Here is an 18826-nt window from a genome sequence, read left to right as displayed (position 1 = left end):
TATAATTGCTACGTTGCAAATGAGAATCGTCTCTATTTGTGACGAGCACGATCAAGTCAGTACAAGCTAGTTTGAGTCACAAAATTCCCGCCCGTTTATTTAAAATATATTAATAAAAAAATATTGCCGACTTATTATCATTTCTGTTAACAGATTAAATTCAATGATTTAGACAACAAAATACATCTCCCAACTCATTTATCATTCCCCGTGACTGAATATTTCTAATTATCCAAACATCAAGGTCAGTTTACATTTCTTTCTTACACAAGGTCCATATATGTTTTACCTACATATTTGTGCAGAATTCACCTGCATGCATCCAACTGTAAGACCCTTTCTCTGCAAACATAATTCACCAGATGTATTTGCTTAGTGTAAGTATATGACAAACCCTCTTCTAATATGCCTCTCCTGACATGAAAACATAAAGATAAACTCTTCACTCAATTGTACCAATTTTTTTACAGACACAACACCACAAACATTAATGAATAAAAGGCCTAGAGTGTTCCTTTTTGTTATTATGTAGTTGCAAGCAAACAAAGATATTGAGAAAAACCATTTCTTTAAATTTCACACTTGAAACAGTCATAGAAGTATCCTCTTGACTAAAAACTTTTAACCATTCTTCTTGTTCGACAAGGTAATAGAACTACAAACTTATGAAGTTCTCCATTGTAGCTCGATCTGAATCCGCCCATTTTTGGAATCTATGAGGTGGAACTTCTCATTGATCCGCTTGTTATGTACAACATCTGCAAGGCTGATATCAATGTAACCCAGAGACTCCTGCATCAGATCAACAATGCATTAATATTGCAACTGTGGCTGGAAGTGAATGTGAGTGCTGAAAGATGGTAGATATGTACAAGATCCGGAAACATAACGCTACACATGTATACTATCCGAAGCAAAGTTAAGTGACCAGGTCTAATTTTCTTTGCAATGATGTTTGATATTGCACATTTTATCTGAACAAATTCATTTAAGGTTTCCTGTTTAAACAACAAATAAACGGTCCCACTCGGTTTGAAACAGTTGCCACGTTTTGCAAGAGTATTTAGCAATAGTTCAAACATAAAATTAGGCTATAGGTTATAGCTAATAGTGTTTTGCAGAACCGAGTAATGCAGAAGGGAGTTCTACTTGGATCATTTGGCAAGCCGGTAGAGGTATATAAAGAGGTGAGAAACAAGGAACGAACCGATAAAAAAGGTGAGAGCTGTTTGATAATAAATTTCAAAGCGGATTTTGTGGGCTTAAATTTTAAGAAAGATTACAACAGGGTATAAGTCAAATTGATATCAATGCAGAACTAGATAAGGGAACATCGGTTGTAATGACTTCACATATCCAGCTTAAAAGTTTTGTACAAACCACAACGAGACAAGGTCACAACAAGGAGCGTTAGATCAGAAAATCAACAGCGTCTTTATTATCCAACTTAAATGGAAAAACAAAAAATTCCCACTCAACGGGCAAAGAAAATCCACGTGCAGAAATATCAAATAACAAATCAAATGAAGTGAAGACACGAGAATGTACCCTAGGATGGAGTATGCCAATCCTTGATGAGCTGCTAAGAACTTCCACGTGCAGTCTGTCATTTGTGGGTGGCTCTTCTAATACGAAGGAGAACTCCTCTTCCCATCTTGGATCTCTATTCTTCTTTACATGCTGTGCAAATGAATGAACAAAATCTCTCTTAATGCTAAAACAAGAAATGCGATTTTCTAAACAAATCTTAGCCCTTATATAAAAATTTCTTCCATTGTCTATAATATTGTAGTAGAAAAGGAAACCTATAACATTACCCTGAAGTGTTATCTAACAGCATATGTAATCTAGAGTTAACAAAATGATTACATTACATATACGATATATATTGCAGTGAAAGGAATGAAAATAGATAACTAAGGGCTAATTCTTGCTATCTACACACCTTAGTTTTCCTTTCTTCCCCTCGGAAAAGGATCCTGGCAAATGGATTAGTGTGGTGCTTTCCCTCAACATCCTGAGCTTCATGAACTATAATAACAAGCATGCCTCCCCCTGAGGGAGTTCCTTCAGGGGCCTTTTCTACTTCACCTGATTCATCAAAATCTTTTGGCATATCCTCCTCCTTGAAAGGCTTGTATGTCAACTCGACCACCAGCTGCCCGCGGGACTTCTCATTCACCGGATCATTTGGATTCATGTTCTTCAAGAGATCAAGTGTCAGTTCTTTAGGCTCGTCTGCTGTAAGCTCCTTCAAAGAAACTACATTCATACCCATCTTGTCATGTTTGCCAACCTGAAGGACATAAAATAAATAAACACCAGTAGACACAAAATAAGACCGATTCTACTTTCTGAAGAAAAATATCACCTGCTCCCAATCATAAACAATTAACTCTAATGCTTGGGATTCTGGATCTTTAACAACAATATTAAAATCCTGATTCCATTCAGGATTCAAATTCTTATGCTTCACGACAGTTTTCTTTGAGGGAAGCTTATCTTCAGTGAGCTTTAGTTTAACATAAGGGTCAGAAGCACCCATCAAATCTTTCTTTTTCAGCTTCATTGCCCTTAGGACTTTCACATGGAGAATTCCGACAGGTCGCTTCATGGCTCTGAAATATAGCTATTAAATAACACAAGATATAGCATGCAAGAACAGAAATCATAACAAAAGAAAAGAAACATACTTTGCTGGATCCATAACTGGTACTTCTAGAGTTTTAGGCCATAAATACATGTTTGCAACTTGATCTTTGATGAGCTCCTACAAAAGCAAAGTGTCTAATATTGATCAAAAAGCTTAAACAAAAAGATCTTAAGAGCAAAGATGCGTTGTAAAAACATGGTCCAAGAAATTGGGTAACATCCAAGATTTGCAGAATTATTGGACTCTCTGCACATAAGACGCTACTGGACCTCCAGGTTAGTATATCATGAGGCATTCATCGCACCATCCATACGCGTTCCACGTGTTCATATGGATATTTTCAGTTACTGTTATATTTGCATGTAAGTATGCATCAATCGAACACCATAATATTATTATTACAAGTCATTTATATCAATTTCCTTCTTTTTAATGTTTTCACTTCCAAAAGTATAAAATGATCTGATATGTTGTCATCACTCTGGATTTTTGATGTACAGATGAAAGAAACATGAATTACTGGGTACAACTAAAATGTGAACAGCGAATATTATTCCAGATCACATATATACACTCTGCAAAATCGTGTGCCTGGATGCATATCGTACAAATGACGACGAAAGACAGATGCAGTAACAACTAGCAACTATGACAATCTATTTCATTCTAAAACTTTACCAAGGATATGCAAAGCATACAGCATGACCTGGCCAATGATTGAAATGAACAGAACGAATATCTGCCAACTCAACTTTAATATAAGTGCTACTTTTACCGGGTGATCGACCAAAATGTAATTTTTTTATTAATTTAAGAAAATCAAGCACACCTGCAGTTCCATTTATATAAAGTGAAATTTACATAAACTAAAAAAAGTCAGCATTGCTAAGCAGATCTGAGATGGGATAAGCCGATAAGGTTATCGAAGATAAAAACGGAAAGTGTAAAAAGTGTCAGAAATTTGCAATGAATAAGGAGGTAGTGCACTATTGTCCAATTTTTTACCAACTATAGAAAGGATGGCATTTCATCAAGGTATCTTGGAACACTTAATTTTTTTTTAAACAGCTACACAGATAAAGCATAAAAGTTCAGGTATACATCAGTACTGTGAAGTGTGTACCGTACATCTCAAGCGCAAGCGTGTATTATACAAAAACACCCAAAGTTAAAACAAAACCCGAGTCCCTAAAGCAACAAAAATTATAAGCAAATTAATAAATGAGAATTAAGAGCTCTAGCAACTCAAATCAGAACTTAGATTTTAGTCTGACTATTCCAACTTCTTCCATTTAGCCAAATGAATTTCAACATTATCATGGAGGCAACGACAATGCTGATTTTTCCTTCATAAGACTTCCCCTATCATGCAGACATAACAACATCGAACTTACACAATAAACAAAATAGCAGGTCTGGACTTTGATTCTTATCCCTACGCCCACCACAATACCCCATCCCACTTGTAATAAAGAGAAATCGTAATAAAGAAAATAAGCTCAGGAGTAAGAAATTAGCTACAACGAGTGATGTATTATGTACAATGAATTAGAGTCGCTCATTCAGCTTGCCATGATTCATATATATATGCCAAGTTGTACAAAAAATAACAAATAAAACTGTACCTGGACAAATCTATAAACACCAGGTATCGACATCAGGTCAGCTCCTAGAAGTTTAAGTCCAAAATCAACATGAGGCTGCATCACAGAAAAGTGATCAAGTAAACAAACAAGATAACACAACAGAAAGTAATTTAATTAATCATTATAATGCTTGAATTCAAAAAATCATTCCCTTGTGTAATCTTATATGGTCTTCAAAGGACTGGAATAGTAGTTAACAATCAATAAAATCTCTGGGCTGTGTTCACATATTAAAATACATCCAACAGCAGGAATGCGCTAATATTTGAATTACAACATAATCAAATTCTCATTTCTTGATTATTTCAAGTATCCTTGATCATTTCAAGTATTTTAAGAGAATCACCTTATCCATGAGAGACACAAATATATTGGCAAAACAAGGAATGCTCGGAACCAAGGGCTTCAAAGTTATTCGCGGTGAGGCAAAGACTTGCAGATCCACCACCTAAATTACTTCAAATAATTAATTATAGAGTTCCTAAACAGTATAAGGTAGAAAAACACCGTGTTACACAGAATTCAAGTCAAATCACTTGTCCAGGAAAAAATACAGCAGGTAACCTGAACAGTTGCTTTTAGCCCATATGCCTTAACAGCAACAGTGACATTAGGGTTTCCTGCCCATTTAAACGCCGGTTCCATAATCAACTCCTTCTCATCAGTAACATAAACCTTCATACCTGACAAAAATTGTTCATAGTTTTAGGAATGTACAGGAATAGCATCACAATTCAATGTAACTAATAAGGTTATTGATACTTGGGAATAAGTAATTTTGCGTCAATCACAATTCAAAATCTTCAAATGGCATCAGTTCCTATAATGACAGAAAAAACCTTCTTATGGATAAAAACTAGGTGACAGTTGTGAATTCATTATGAACAAAAATGTCTTTCAATTTTGGCAATCTGGACATCATGGCACTTCAAAGGTGAGATGAAAAGATCATTATCAGCTAGTATGACTACTTGACAACACCAATACAGCACTTAAGCATAGTAATAACTATTTTAAGCCTAATAATTTCATGCTACAAACATAAGTGAAACTAAAAAAATCTCTTGTGGCATACAATAAACTGAACAGCTCATTCCAGTCCACACTTACCTCAGCAGAAAATATATATCCACACACACCTATAACAAGTTCGAAAGTGATAAAGGACCAGCTAAGCACATTTTCAAGCTCTAGGACTAGGACATCGTATTTTACTCACTGACACTGTTCAAGAAATTCCTTCGAAGACCAACTAAATTTTCTTCTAATCCTATAGACAACTTTTAAACGAATTGAGTCATTTGGAAGCTCAAGTCACTAGCATCATCCGGATGGTGCTCAAGTGAAACGAAAAATAAGTTAAAAACGAAATAAGTTAAACGGCCATTTCTTAGAGCAGCGCTCACAGGAAAGGACACAATATTCTGCAACAACTTGAATTTTGCATGGTTAAACAATCCAATTGTTTTAGCTTCCTAGTTAACAAGGTCTGCATGTTTCAAGAACTTCAATAAGCTTATATAAAATTTTCAGACAAGTGTTTCTACATAAACAACAATACAATGAAGTAAATCAACGACAAGATAATAAATTTTAAAATCTATACCATGAAATGTAGGTGGCAGAGACCCCAACGTCAGTGTTTCAAATTCAACTGATTCAATTTTATACTTCGGAATTTGTTCAGCAATAATAGGCTTTGCAATATTCTTTGCAGTCTTGCAAATTGCCTATATGGAAAAATTCATGTAATAGTAAGCAAGGGAACAGCCAAAAGGAAAAAGAAAAGAAAACTGTACATATAGAAATATTACCTTGTCTAGATAAGGCCACATATATTCAAGGAACTTGTTAAGCCAGTCAACCTATATGTCATTGATTTTGAGAAAATCAATTATATGTATTAGTCATTTTGAGGTTGATAACCAAGGCATCACATAGCATATTAGCATTTGCCAAGTGCTAGAAAAGAGTAAATACATACCCGGTCATAATCAGGGTTTTTCACCCAAAGAGGTATCTCAGGGAGCAAGCGCTGCAAACTTTTAGTGTCTTGCTCAACCAATGGACGGATTACAGGATCCTAGTCCAGCCAATATAGTAAACCACAGTATTAAATAAATAACAATTCAAAGTCAACATTAATTTATGCAGATATGGTTCCATTATATATACAGTTATATTTCCTAATATTAATAAAAAAATTCAGAATAAAGAACACAACCATTAAAATACAACATAAAATAATAGTGATCATGCAAGTCAGTCCAACAGCCTATACTACTTAAAATAACTTTGCAAACACAGATCCTACTTGCAAATGTTAATCTATGAGTTTATGATGATATTCAGTTTGCAACTCAACAGGATTTTAGAGTCCAGAAAATGCAGGTGATTCAGATTCTCCAGGAATACAGTTTCCAGTTAGAGTTTTATGTAAATCAAGTTTGATTGGATAAATATCTTTTCATCTTATTTCAAACAAACCCTATCTTATAAACCAAGTTTGAATCATTCAAGACTTATATTTACCTGGTTTATTTATTTCAAACAAACTAACAGATTAGCTTTCAAGATTTATTCAAATATTTTCAAACATACTTGTGTTTTAAAATCTTATATATCTTATCCTTTTGTTTGAAAATAAAATCTGTTAGAACTTTGTTTATAAATACAACTCACGATTTCAGATTTGCTCTTATGCTTTCACGTCAATCTTTTATCATCTGAGACATCTTCTTGTTCATTATATCCGAGATACATATCCAATCGAACAAGATATAGTTTGAGTTGTAATATTTCATTGTTATTTATTGCGTGTATTCATATCAACTTTGTGTCGGGTTGTGGCAAGCTTGATTTCAAAGTATAGCAAGGTAGCTAGAAAGCTAAGGAATAGCAGTGGGCAAGGTAGCTTGGGAAAGGGTTTCTTTCAAGTGTCATTTTTGTAATCAAGGAAAGACTGTAAGTTCTTTTTTAAAATTGATATAATACATTCTCTATGCTAGTTGGCATAGGGACTTGGATGTAGGCCATACACTAAGTGTAGGGGCCGAACCAAGTGAAAACTTTTGGTGTTTTTACTTATTCAAGTTTTCAGCATATTCAAGTTTTCAGCATATTGCATTTTCTTTTCTGTTATATTGTTTCTGCGGTTAATAGAGATTATCTCATACCCTGTCTCATTTATAAAGGGACTGTCCCATTTGCATAAGAGATTGTCTCATTTGCTTAGACACTTAGATTATAATACTATCGAGCCCTTTGAATTTCAGCAAACTCAAAAATGCTATAACCAAGTAGAAATATCATTGTTCATATACCCTGATTTTTCAGTTATTGAAACCATGGCACCATCCTACTTTAATTCGGTTTCTACAAATCCCACTTGCACTTATATCAATTCAACATTATTGTAAAGTTATCCTGATCACTAGAAAAAGATAAGTGCCCGAGACTCACATTGCGGAAATTACATAAACTAAATGCATAAGAAAAATGACTCCATTGGTAAATATATCATCCAGAAGTCCTAGTTATCAGGTGTCAACAAATATAAAATTAGCTTTGATTTTTTAAATCAAATCAAAGAATTCAAAATCTTCATAACTAATCTAACCCAACTCTTTAAACCCCCCCCCAAACCGACCGACACAACGGAAAAAATGTAGAATCATAAGTTTTCGAGATCCCTTTGCCTCACTTATAAGTTCACTAATTTTACAAAGTATTAGCACCGAAGTTCCACAATCTTAGCAAAAATTCATAAAATTCTTACAACCCTGATGTTGAAATCAGCCATAAATCAACTACCAAAAACACCAACAAATTCCAAGCACAAAAATACACAATACAAGCAAACCACAATCATATACAAACATAAACACAAATAAACAGAGATAAAAATAGTTACCTTCACATCAGTAGGCTGAAAGAAAATGAAAAGATAATAACCAATCACAAGCCCAGCAGAAACACCAACTCCAAATCCACTAAAACCCAGTACAGTACTAACAATCCCCATCTCAAAAACCCCAACTTTTCAAATTCTTGATTCAAGAAACCAAACCAAATCTACCCAAATTAGAAAAGTTGAATAAAATACAGTAAACTTGGCAAAACAAAGTCAAACAAAGAAACCCATCTGGAAAAACTGAGAAGAAAAGCTAAAGAAATGATTTTTAGGGGTAAAATTACTTAAAACTCCTTCATGTAGCTACTACAAGACAAGAAGAGGTTGAGTATTATAAAGGGCAAATGAAAGGTTAAAAAATAAAGGGGAGATTTATGACCAAGACACGTATTCTTAGGGACTTGTGGGGCCAGTTGTGGTAGTGAGCTGTGAAAAAAAAATTAAGGAGCTTGTGAATATATCAAGAAAAAAAATGAATTTGTTTAGAAAAAGACAGTGTAGTATTTGACTGGGACCGTGTGTAATATGTCCAATTATACGTGTGTAGATTGTTATGTTGGTGTTCAAACTATTGGTCGAGGATAGATATTTCTAGATTTTTGGTTTTGTCTTGTGATGGACCATTTCATGGACTTGGTTAAATAGTACTTTCAATTTTATTTTTCTTTTTTTGCATGGTGTAAAATACGATGTTTAAATCTAATCAAGCGTAAAAGTCTGTACGAGTATATATATTAGGAATATTATCTCAAACAAATTTTCACATATATATAAATATTTTTTAAATATAATAAATGGTTATTTTATATTTGTACAATAATTATGTAATCATAAATTATACATTCTCATAAATTTAATTACATTTCCTAAATTTAAATAAATAAATAAATATGGAATGAAAATGAGATGACATAGGTCATCACTGGATTATCTTACTTATTTTTATTTCCATATATACTGTTAAAACGGGATTATTTTACTTATTTTTCTTTCTATACACACAGTTAAAATGAGATCAGATAAATTAAATGGTGAGATCTTATTTTTTCGTATATTTCAATTTTCGCTCATCTCGAAAATTTTGAAATTACATACTTATTGTAAGGTATATAAGTCTAAATACTAAAAAATCAAAATTTTATTATTATAGCAAAAAAAAATGAAGTTTTTTTAGGATATGTATCGGGTCACTGTTAGGGCGAAAACATGCACTAATATTCACGCAAGTATACGCGTTCGCAAGTAATATAGAATACTTTCTAGTTCGTTCTCTCAGAGACTCAGACTAAGTTATTGTCTAATTAAACTCACTCACCAATGTATGATTACTTCTCAATGTTAAGATAACACTTAAAATTGTTGATTAAATATTAATTATAATTAACTACTTAATTAACCACTTAACTAACACTTCAATTTATCAATAATAAAACACTCATGAGATCACAACTTCATTATTAATTCCTTCTATAGCCATTGTTATTACCTTTAGCATGTGACAGTGATGACATTAATCGAATAACACGAAACTGATAAAAGCCAACTTTCATTGTACTAATACCATTCTACCAAACATCCACAATTAAGATAGAAGTTGAATAGTCATCAATTATGTTGAGTTCCTATATGTTTACAGAAATTGACAACACAACGATTTAAGCACAAGTTATTCCTCTTGATTACATAGGGCAAATAAAACTGTTAGAGTTACCCACTAATCATGCACAACGTACATGAACCTATGCTAGCATGGCAAGTTCTAAATCTCAAGATCCACCGTCGCTTCACAAGAGATTAACACCCTATCTTATATGTTCGCGACGCACATAAGACGAATACGCACAACCAATACTAGATATCATGCAATCATCACACACTAAAGTATTAAACAATTAACTAAAGAATTTCATAATAAATCCGTTGCAACCCCATGATCACGATTAGCCCATAATAGAACTTATCGCCATCATGGGTTCATATGAAATCATGATAAACAACACAAGAAAATAATAACTAAACTAATTATATTAAAACAGAGTACGTCACAAGAGTAAATAAGTCAAAGCAAGAAAACTAGCATCCAACGTTACAACGAAACAAGAATCACAAGAATATATGCTTCCTCTTCGCTGCAGTGTGCTAAATCGGTCTTCTTCCTTATCTCTTTCACTTCTTGCGCAAAACACAATCTAAAACATAATCTCCTTTTTCTTCCTCTATGAAAACGTTTCAAATCTACTTATATAATAGTCCCATAAAACTCAGATTACATAGAAGTTGGAAGCCAAACAGAAGTAGAAGTCTAAAATAATTCAGCTTTTTCCCCCGACCCTGCGCGGCCGCTCAGCATTTCTGCGTGGGCGCGCAAGGCTGCTGTGCGGCCGCTCAGCATTGCTGCGCGGGCGCGCAGGACCCTACTGGAAAAATTCCAGGTTTGCTCCGTTTCTTCGCCGTAATCTGCCCGTTCTTTTCCTCTCGCAATGGTGAACACATGCCAAGGCTTATTCTTGATGATTCCTCCTCCGAAATGCAACTAATACCCTGAAATGCATAAACACTAGAAAAACGCATCAAATACACAAAATACTTGATTTCAAGACACCAATTTAAGCCATTTTAAGACGTTCTAAGTGGTATAAAATGCCATTTATCACACCCCCAAACTTAAATCGATGCTTGTCCTCAAGCGTCACAGACTCAAAATAAATAAAAATATGCATGAATGCAATCTATATGAAAATACAACGATCCCCCTTACTACAATTAACCAACCAAATTGTCACGTCTCAACGAATGCAGTTAGACACTAAAGATCAATAAACTCATGCAAACGGACATACAGCCAGAAACGTGGTGTGTGCAAATGCTTAACAGATATGCTTCGGAACTAGACCAATTACTATGACTAGACTATCCTCAAGGCAATCCTACGATTATACAAAGAATAAAAATTCTAGGCACAAAGTGATATACAACACTACAAGAACTCTGGAGCTTACTACGGAATCGTGCTTTTTATTTACAACTCAAATGCTTATTTGACCGTGCAATGAGTGAGGTCCACAAAAGACTTATACAATGGTATCCATGTAACGAGCGTTAGGTTAGCGGATCCCAGACTCTAAAAGCCTTAGGTCACTAGGCACAAAGTCCCCTAAGAACTTAATAACTCGAATACCAAAGAGCCCACTCTTGATCAATTATGCAAATTTTTTTTTTTTCTGAGCAAGTGCGTTTCGCTCCATCTTGCTCAACCCTAGACTACTCGCATAACATGCGAGCCGGCTACTAGCCATTTGACGCCTAGCCACAACTAGCAACAAATTCCATTTTTACTCCATTTTTTTTCTTTTTCATGCATTTACCACTAAGAACCTATTATCAAATTCTAAGCATAATAAATAGATTATCCTCGAAAATAATCAGATCATAACAACAATCTAGCCCTTAAGCATTCTCTAAGACTTAGTGAAAATACAAGTGCTTCTAGCATGCATATCAACCTACACAACTTAATATCACTTTAATGCTATCACTACACTCGCATCAATATCACAATTCAGTCGATAAATCATTGCAAAAGGGATCATGGTATATGCATGAGCTATATGATATGACAAACAAATAAAGCTATATAAAAAAAACTATATGGCAAAAATTATGCAACTATATGAACTAACTATCATGAATATGCAGCTATATGACACACATAAAATATTCCTTAACTACCACCCCCAAACTTAAAATCTTCACTGTCCCCAGTGAAGGTAGTAGAAAGGAACACAGGGTATACCTACTCAGAGTCATCATCATCATCACCCTCAGTGGGTGGAGTATCAGGCGGCGGGTATGCAGAGTCCTCACCAAAAACTGGCCACTGGATATCAGCTCCAAGGCCTCGAAAAGCAGTCCCTAACGCAAGGGTGAGCTCCTGAGCAAACCTGCTCTGCGTCTCATACATGACATCCATCCGTCGTGAAAGCCTCCTATACTGGGCATCACCCATCCCAGCACCCTCCTGAGCTCTCGAAGAACCAGCCTCACCACGTCCTGGCCTAGCCATAGTAGCACCTCGTGCTGGACGTCCTCCTGGAAGATGATAACCCAGCCCATGCTCCTCAGGCTCACCACCGGTCCACTCCTGCATCCCATTCAGAGTGCCAAAATCTATCGGAGCTGCTGGCAACTGCAACTGCTCATGAGCCGGCCAGTTCACTCCTACTGCTCGGCATAGCTTCGTAACCGTGGATGCATAAGGGATGTTCATCTGCTTTGTTCCCCTCAAAAACTTCAGAATTCCTTGGTAGATAAACTCACCAAGGTCCACATCGTATTCCTCATTCAGAATTCCCCACAACAACTGTGCTCTCTCAACTGTGACCTCGTGTGCATGTGAAGAAGGCAAAATATTAGCACATATAAATGCATTCCATGCACGGGCATACCTGTTCATGGCGATCGCCGGAAAGTGACGATACTCATTATTGGCTGGACTGCGGTTCCAAACTGTGCCCGGTCGACAGAGAGTCGCACAAATTAAATCCAAGTCAAAATCCTCAGCAGTCTTTTCATTCCAGTTCTCCTCCTCGGGCTTCCTCTCTCGCTGTCCAATCACACGGCGAATCGCCGCAGGATGATAATCAACCGTCAGCCCACGAACTACAGAAAACCCATTCTTTTCAGCCTTCGCGTTCGCGTAGAACTCGCGAACAACGCTCATCGGTACTGCTTCGGGTGACTCACAAAAAGCTATCCACCCCTTCTCTGCAATCATGGGCAACAACTCACCATCCCTCCCTGATGGTAAAAACCCCATCTCCTTCAGAATCGGCTTCCCCAACAGCCTAGTGTACTCCTCCTCTGCAGCTCTGTCAGTTAACCGAGGCCTTGCAGCAGTACCCCTTGATGAATCAGCAGTAGGAACTGTGCTGCTGCTGTCAATAGTGCGTGCTCTCTTGGGTGCCATTGATTTGTGAATAAAAGTGTGTAAGAACTGATTTTTGATGTTTATGAGAGGGTTTAAGTGTAGGAAGTTTGTGGGAGATATGTAGGATAGGTGTATGTATATATAGGGTGTGGAGTAGGTTAAATTAGATTAGGAGTGGGGTTGAGGGATAAAATCATGGGGTAATGGGAAAAGAATTCGTGGGTTTATGGGCTGTGATGGGTTTTTGTGTTTTTGTTTTTTTTTTCTCTGAACTGTAAAAAATTTTCTGGAACTCGACCCCTGCGCGGCCGCTCAGCATTTCTGCGCGGGCGCTCAGCATAGCTGCGCGGGCGCGCAGAGGGTCTCTGGAATTTTTTTTTTTCAGCCCCTGTTTTCTGATTTTTTTTGTGTTTTTGGATAGGTTATTAACTTCTAAGGGTTCCTGTAACAACAATTCATGGGTTGCCTCCCACGCAGCGCTTTCTTTTTCGTCATTAGCTTGACGTTCCGTACCTTTCTGAAGTAGTCAACAAAATGGCACTAACCACCTCTCGGTTTGCCATGTCCCCATAGTAGTGCTTCAACCGCTGACCGTTAACCTTGAATGCTTGGTCCGAATCATTCTCAAAAATTTCCACCGCTCCATGTGGAAACACAGTTTTGACAATAAAAGGTCCAGACCACCTTGATTTCAACTTCCCAGGAAAAAGTCGGAGTCGAGAGTTGAATAACAGAACTTGTTGCCCTGGCATAAATAACTTAGGATGTAGCTTCCTATCGTGCCACCTCTTCACCTTTTCCTTATACATTTTATTATTCTCGTACGCTTGAAGTCGAAATTCATCAAGTTCATTAAGCTGAAGCATTCTTTTCTTACCAGCTACATCTAAATCCAGGTTCAATTTCTTCAATGCCCAGTAGGCCTTATGCTCAAGCTCCGCCGGTAGATGACATCCCTTACCGTACACCAACTGAAACGGTGACATCCCAAGTGGAGTTTTGTATGCTGTTCTGTAAGCCCAAACAGCTTCATCGAGCTTTAAAGACCAATCCTTCCTTGACGGACAAACAACCTTCTCTAGAATGCGCTTTATCTCTCTGTTAGACACTTCCGCTTGACCATTTGTTTGCGGATGATAGGCAGTAGCTACTCGATGATTCACATTATAACGCTGCATCATAGAAGTGAACTTACGGTTGCAAAAATGCGATCCTTCATCACTTATGATTACCTGAGGCGTTCCAAACCTTGTGAAAATTTGCTTATGAAGAAAATTTAGTACTACCTTTGCATCATTTGTCGGTAAAGCTTTAACTTCGACCCATTTTGAGACATAATCGACTGCCAGCAAGATGTACTGATTATTGCAAGACGAGATAAAAGGCCCCATGAAATCGATTCCCCATACATCAAAGACCTCAACTTCAAGCATCACATTTAATGGCATCTCATCCTTCCTTGACAAATTTCCCACTCTTTGGCAACGATCACACCTTAAAACAAACTGATGAGCATCCTTGAACAAAGTAGGCCAGAAAAAACCTGCTTGCAGAATACGAGCTGCCGTCTTCTCACCTCCAGAGTGTCCACCATAAACCGTGGAATGGCAGTCTCGTAATATCCCCTCCGTCTCACAGAACGGGATACATCTCCTGATGATCTGATCAGCTCCCTGTCTAAACAAATATGGTTCATCCCACATATACCACTTCACCTCATACAGAAACTTCTTCTTTTGAGCGGATGTCAAATTAAGCGGCATTATATTGCTGACAAGATAGTTTACAATATCTGCAAACCATGGTTCTTCCTCCTGAATTGCAAACAACTGCTCATCCGGAAAAGATTCATTGATTAACGTCCTATCTTGTGAAGTAGAATCGGGATTCTCCAACCTAGAGAGATGGCCAGCTACTTGATTCTCGGTACATTTTCTATCTTTGATCTCTAACTCAAATTCCTGAAGTAAAAGCACCCAACGAATGAGTCTCGGCTTCGAATCCTTCTTAGAAACCAGATAGCGAATAGCTGCATGATTAGTGAATACTGTCACTTTCGTACCAAGCAGATAAGATCGAAATTTCTCAAAGCCAAAGACTATAGCCAAAAGCTCCTTCTCAGTAGTGGTGTAGTTCAATTGGGCCCCATTTAAAGTCTTACTCGCATAGTAGACCACTTGGAAGAGATTTTTCTTGCGCTGTCACAGAACTGCACCTACCGCATAGTCACTCGCATCACACATCATCTCAAACGGTTCTGTCCAATCTGGTGCTGTAATAACTGGTGTCGTGATCAAACTCTCCTTGAGAGTCTCGAATGCTGCCAAACATTCATCATCAAATTTGAAAGGCACATCTTTCTCAAGTAAATTGCACAACGGCTTAGATATCTTTGAAAAGTCCTTGATGAATCGCCGATAAAAACCCGCATGACCGAGAAAACTACGGATTCCTTTCACCGAATTAGGTGGGGGAAGATTTTCAATGACTCCCACCTTGGCCTTGTCCACCTCCAGACCTTTGCTAGAGACCTTATGCCCAAGGATAATGCCTTCACGCACCATAAAATGACATTTCTCCCAATTAAGCACCAAATTAGTTTCCACGCATCTTTTGAGTACGGCGCGCAGATTATTCAAACATTCATCATATGAGTGTCCAAAGACGGAGAAGTCATCCATGAACACTTCGACGTTATTTCCAATCATGTCAGAGAATATAGCCATCATACATCTCTGAAAGGTGGCCGGGGCGCCACATAACCCAAACGAAACTCTACGAAAAGCAAATGTGCCAAATGGACAAGTGAAGGTAGTCTTTTCCTGATCCTCTGGTGCAATACAAATCTGATTATACCCGGAATAACCATCCAGAAGACAAAAATACTCATGTCCCGCCAATCTGTCAAGCATTTGATCAATGAATGGGAGAGGGAAGTGATCCTTCCTTGTGGCTTTGTTCAATTTTCTATAATCCATGCATACTCTCCATCCTGTAACTGTTCGAGTAGGGATGAGCTCATTCTTTTCATTTGCGACCACAGTGATACCTCCTTTCTTAGGTACACATTGCACGGGGCTCACCTACGAGCTGTCAGAAATAGGATAAATGATGTCTGCATCTAGCCATTTCAGAATTTCTTTCTTCACCACCTCCTTCATGATCGGGTTCAGTCTTCGCTGCTGTTCCACAGTTGGCTTACTACCTTCCTCTAACAGAATTTTATGCATACAATATGAAGGACTTATCCCCTTGATATCTGCTATGGTCCATCCTATAGCCGATTTGAATTCTCTCAAAATCCTTAAGAGCTTGTCTTCCTCACTACCTGAAAGGTCAGCTGAAATAATAACAGGTAACGTAGATGAATCACCTAAAAAAGCATACCTCAAGTGTTCAGGTAATGGTTTGAGCTCCAAGGTAGGTGCTTCCTCTATTGATGGTTTGAGCTTCCCTTCAGCATTCTTAAGGTCAGAAGTACCAAGAGATTCAAATGGTATGTCGAGCTTTCGCTTCCATGGAGAAGCGTTCAGATATTGTAATTGCTCGTTGCTATCTTCATCATCGCTGTCAAAATCCCCCACTAAGGCCTTTTCCAATGCATCAGACATTAGCATGTGATCGAGTTCCGAAGTAACCGCAAAATCAATCACATCCACTTTTAAGCACTCCTCATCTTCTGTAGGGAATTTCATTGCCTTGAATACGTTGAAGGTCACATCCTGATCTTGGACCCGCATAGTAAGTTCCCCTTTTTGCACATCTATCAAGGTACGGCCAGTAGCCAAGAAAGGTCTCCCCAAGATTATGGGAATCTTCTTATCTTCCTCAAAATCCAGAATAACAAAATCAGCAGGAAAGAAGAGCTTATCCACCTTGACGAGCACATCCTCAACTATGCCCCTTGAGTAAGTAATGGAACGGTCCGCCAATTGTAGCGACATGTATGTGGGTTTTGGATCAGGCAGATCCAGCTTTTTAAAGATCGACAAGGGCATCAGATTAATGATTGCTCCCAAATCACAAAGGCACTTGTCGAAAGTTAGATTGCCAATGGTGCAAGGAATGGTGAAGCTTCCTGGATCTTTCAGTTTTGGTGGTAACTTTTGCTGCAGAACAGCGCTGCATTCTTCCGTGAGAGCAACGGTTTCAAGGTCATCCAGTTTCACCTTCCTTGAAAGAATAGTCTTCATAAACTTCGCATAACTAGGCATTTGTTCCAGAGCCTCGGCGAAAGGTATATTGATGTGAAGTTTCTTGAACACCTCCAGAAACTTCCCGAACTGTCTATCCAGCTTTTGTTGCTGCAATCTCTTAGGAAAAGGTGGTGGAGGATAGAGCTGTTTCTCCCCTGTATTAGCCTCAGGCAGAGTGTGTTCAACAGTAGTCTTCTTTGGTTCCGCCACTTTCTCCTTTTGCTTAGATTCTTCATATCTAACTTCAGCTTCGACTTCTTTTGCCTTTTCAGCATCAGCTACTTTTCCAGACCTTAAGGTAATAGCCTTGACTTGCTCTTTAGCTTCCTTCCTGCCTGGTACTTCCGTGTCACTGGGAAGAGTGCCAGGTTGACGATTGAGCACTGCATTGGCTAATTGACCGATTTGATTTTCCAAGGTCTTGATAGAAACCGCCTGACTCTTGCATAACAGCTTAAGTTCCTCAAAATCAGCACTAGTAGGTGCAGCTGTACTTCCCTGTTGAGGATATGATTGCCTTGTAGCATACTGCTGTGGTTGCTGGAATCCAGGTGGGTTAAACTGTTTACTCACTCCTTGCTGATATGGTGGCTGAATAGCATTCTGATTATTTCCCTAGCTGAAATTTGGATGATTTCTGTTGTTAGGATGATAGGTCGCTGGCACAGGCTGCTGTTGTCGCTGATAATTATTCACATACTGAACAGATTCGTTGACAAGAGAACACTGATCCGTAGCATGAGAACCTGCACAAAGCTCACAAACCATAGCTATTTGATTAACTCCATATGTAGCCAAAGAATCAACCTTCATTGATAGCGCTTGGAGCTGGGCTGCAATAGCGGTGGCTGCACCAACTTCCAGAATACCTGCGACCTTGCCTGACGTCATCCTCTGAGTTGGGTTTTGATGCTCATTTGCAGCCATCGTCTCGATAAGATTATACGCCTCAGTATAGCTTTTAGCCCATAAGGCGCCTCCAGCTGCTGCATCGAGCATGGGCCGAGATTGGGCCCCCAAACCATTATAAAAACCAGTGATTACCATCCAATCCGGCATTCCATGATGTGGACATTTTCTCAACATTTCCTTGTAGCGTTCCCAAGCCTCGCACATAGATTCTGTAGGTTGCTGCGCAAACTGAGTAAGAGCACTCCTCATAGCAGCAGTCTTTGCCATTGGATAAAACTTCACCAGAAACTTTTGCGCAAGATCTTGCCACGTAGTGATGGACCCAGCTGGTTCAGAATGTAACCAGTCTTTAGCTTTATCCCTCAGTGAGAATGGGAAAAGCCTCAAATTGATAGCCTCATCAGTCACGCCATTATACTTAAAAGTGCTGCAGATCTCGACAAAATTCCTTATGTGCATGTTGGGGTCTTCAGTTGCCGCTCCTCCAAAAGAAACAGAATTCTGCACCATCTGAATAGTGCCCGGCTTGATTTCAAAGGTGTTAGCTTGAATAGCTGGATGAAGGATGCTTGACTGAAT

General features: G+C 38.0%; 1 protein-coding gene and 1 non-coding gene across 2 annotated transcripts; one reads left to right on the top strand and one right to left on the bottom strand.

Moving 5' to 3' along the window:
- Positions 1-428: 428 nt before the first annotated feature.
- On the bottom strand, positions 429-8527 carry LOC141671122 (synaptotagmin-2-like). The gene is made up of 12 exons (XM_074477254.1): positions 8213-8527; positions 6284-6382; positions 6114-6164; positions 5906-6029; positions 4864-4982; positions 4646-4747; positions 4279-4353; positions 2694-2770; positions 2372-2618; positions 1946-2296; positions 1549-1680; positions 429-792 (listed from the first exon to the last, which is right to left on the bottom strand). Exons 1-12 carry the CDS (start codon positions 8321-8323, stop codon positions 664-666), a joined length of 1617 nt encoding a protein of 538 aa, XP_074333355.1. The 5' UTR covers positions 8324-8527; the 3' UTR covers positions 429-663.
- A 9865-nt stretch (positions 8528-18392) lies between these two features.
- On the top strand, positions 18393-18499 carry LOC141675621 (small nucleolar RNA R71). Its single transcript, XR_012556264.1, has one exon. It is a non-coding gene; the product is annotated as a small nucleolar RNA R71 (small nucleolar RNA).
- The last annotated feature ends 327 nt before the right edge of the window (positions 18500-18826 follow it).

Source organism: Apium graveolens, chromosome 7, assembly GCF_009905375.1.
Source record: "Apium graveolens cultivar Ventura chromosome 7, ASM990537v1, whole genome shotgun sequence".
NCBI lineage: Eukaryota > Viridiplantae > Streptophyta > Magnoliopsida > Apiales > Apiaceae > Apium > Apium graveolens.
Note: the sequence above shows the minus strand (reverse complement) of the source record. Positions and strands in the feature narration are given on the sequence as shown.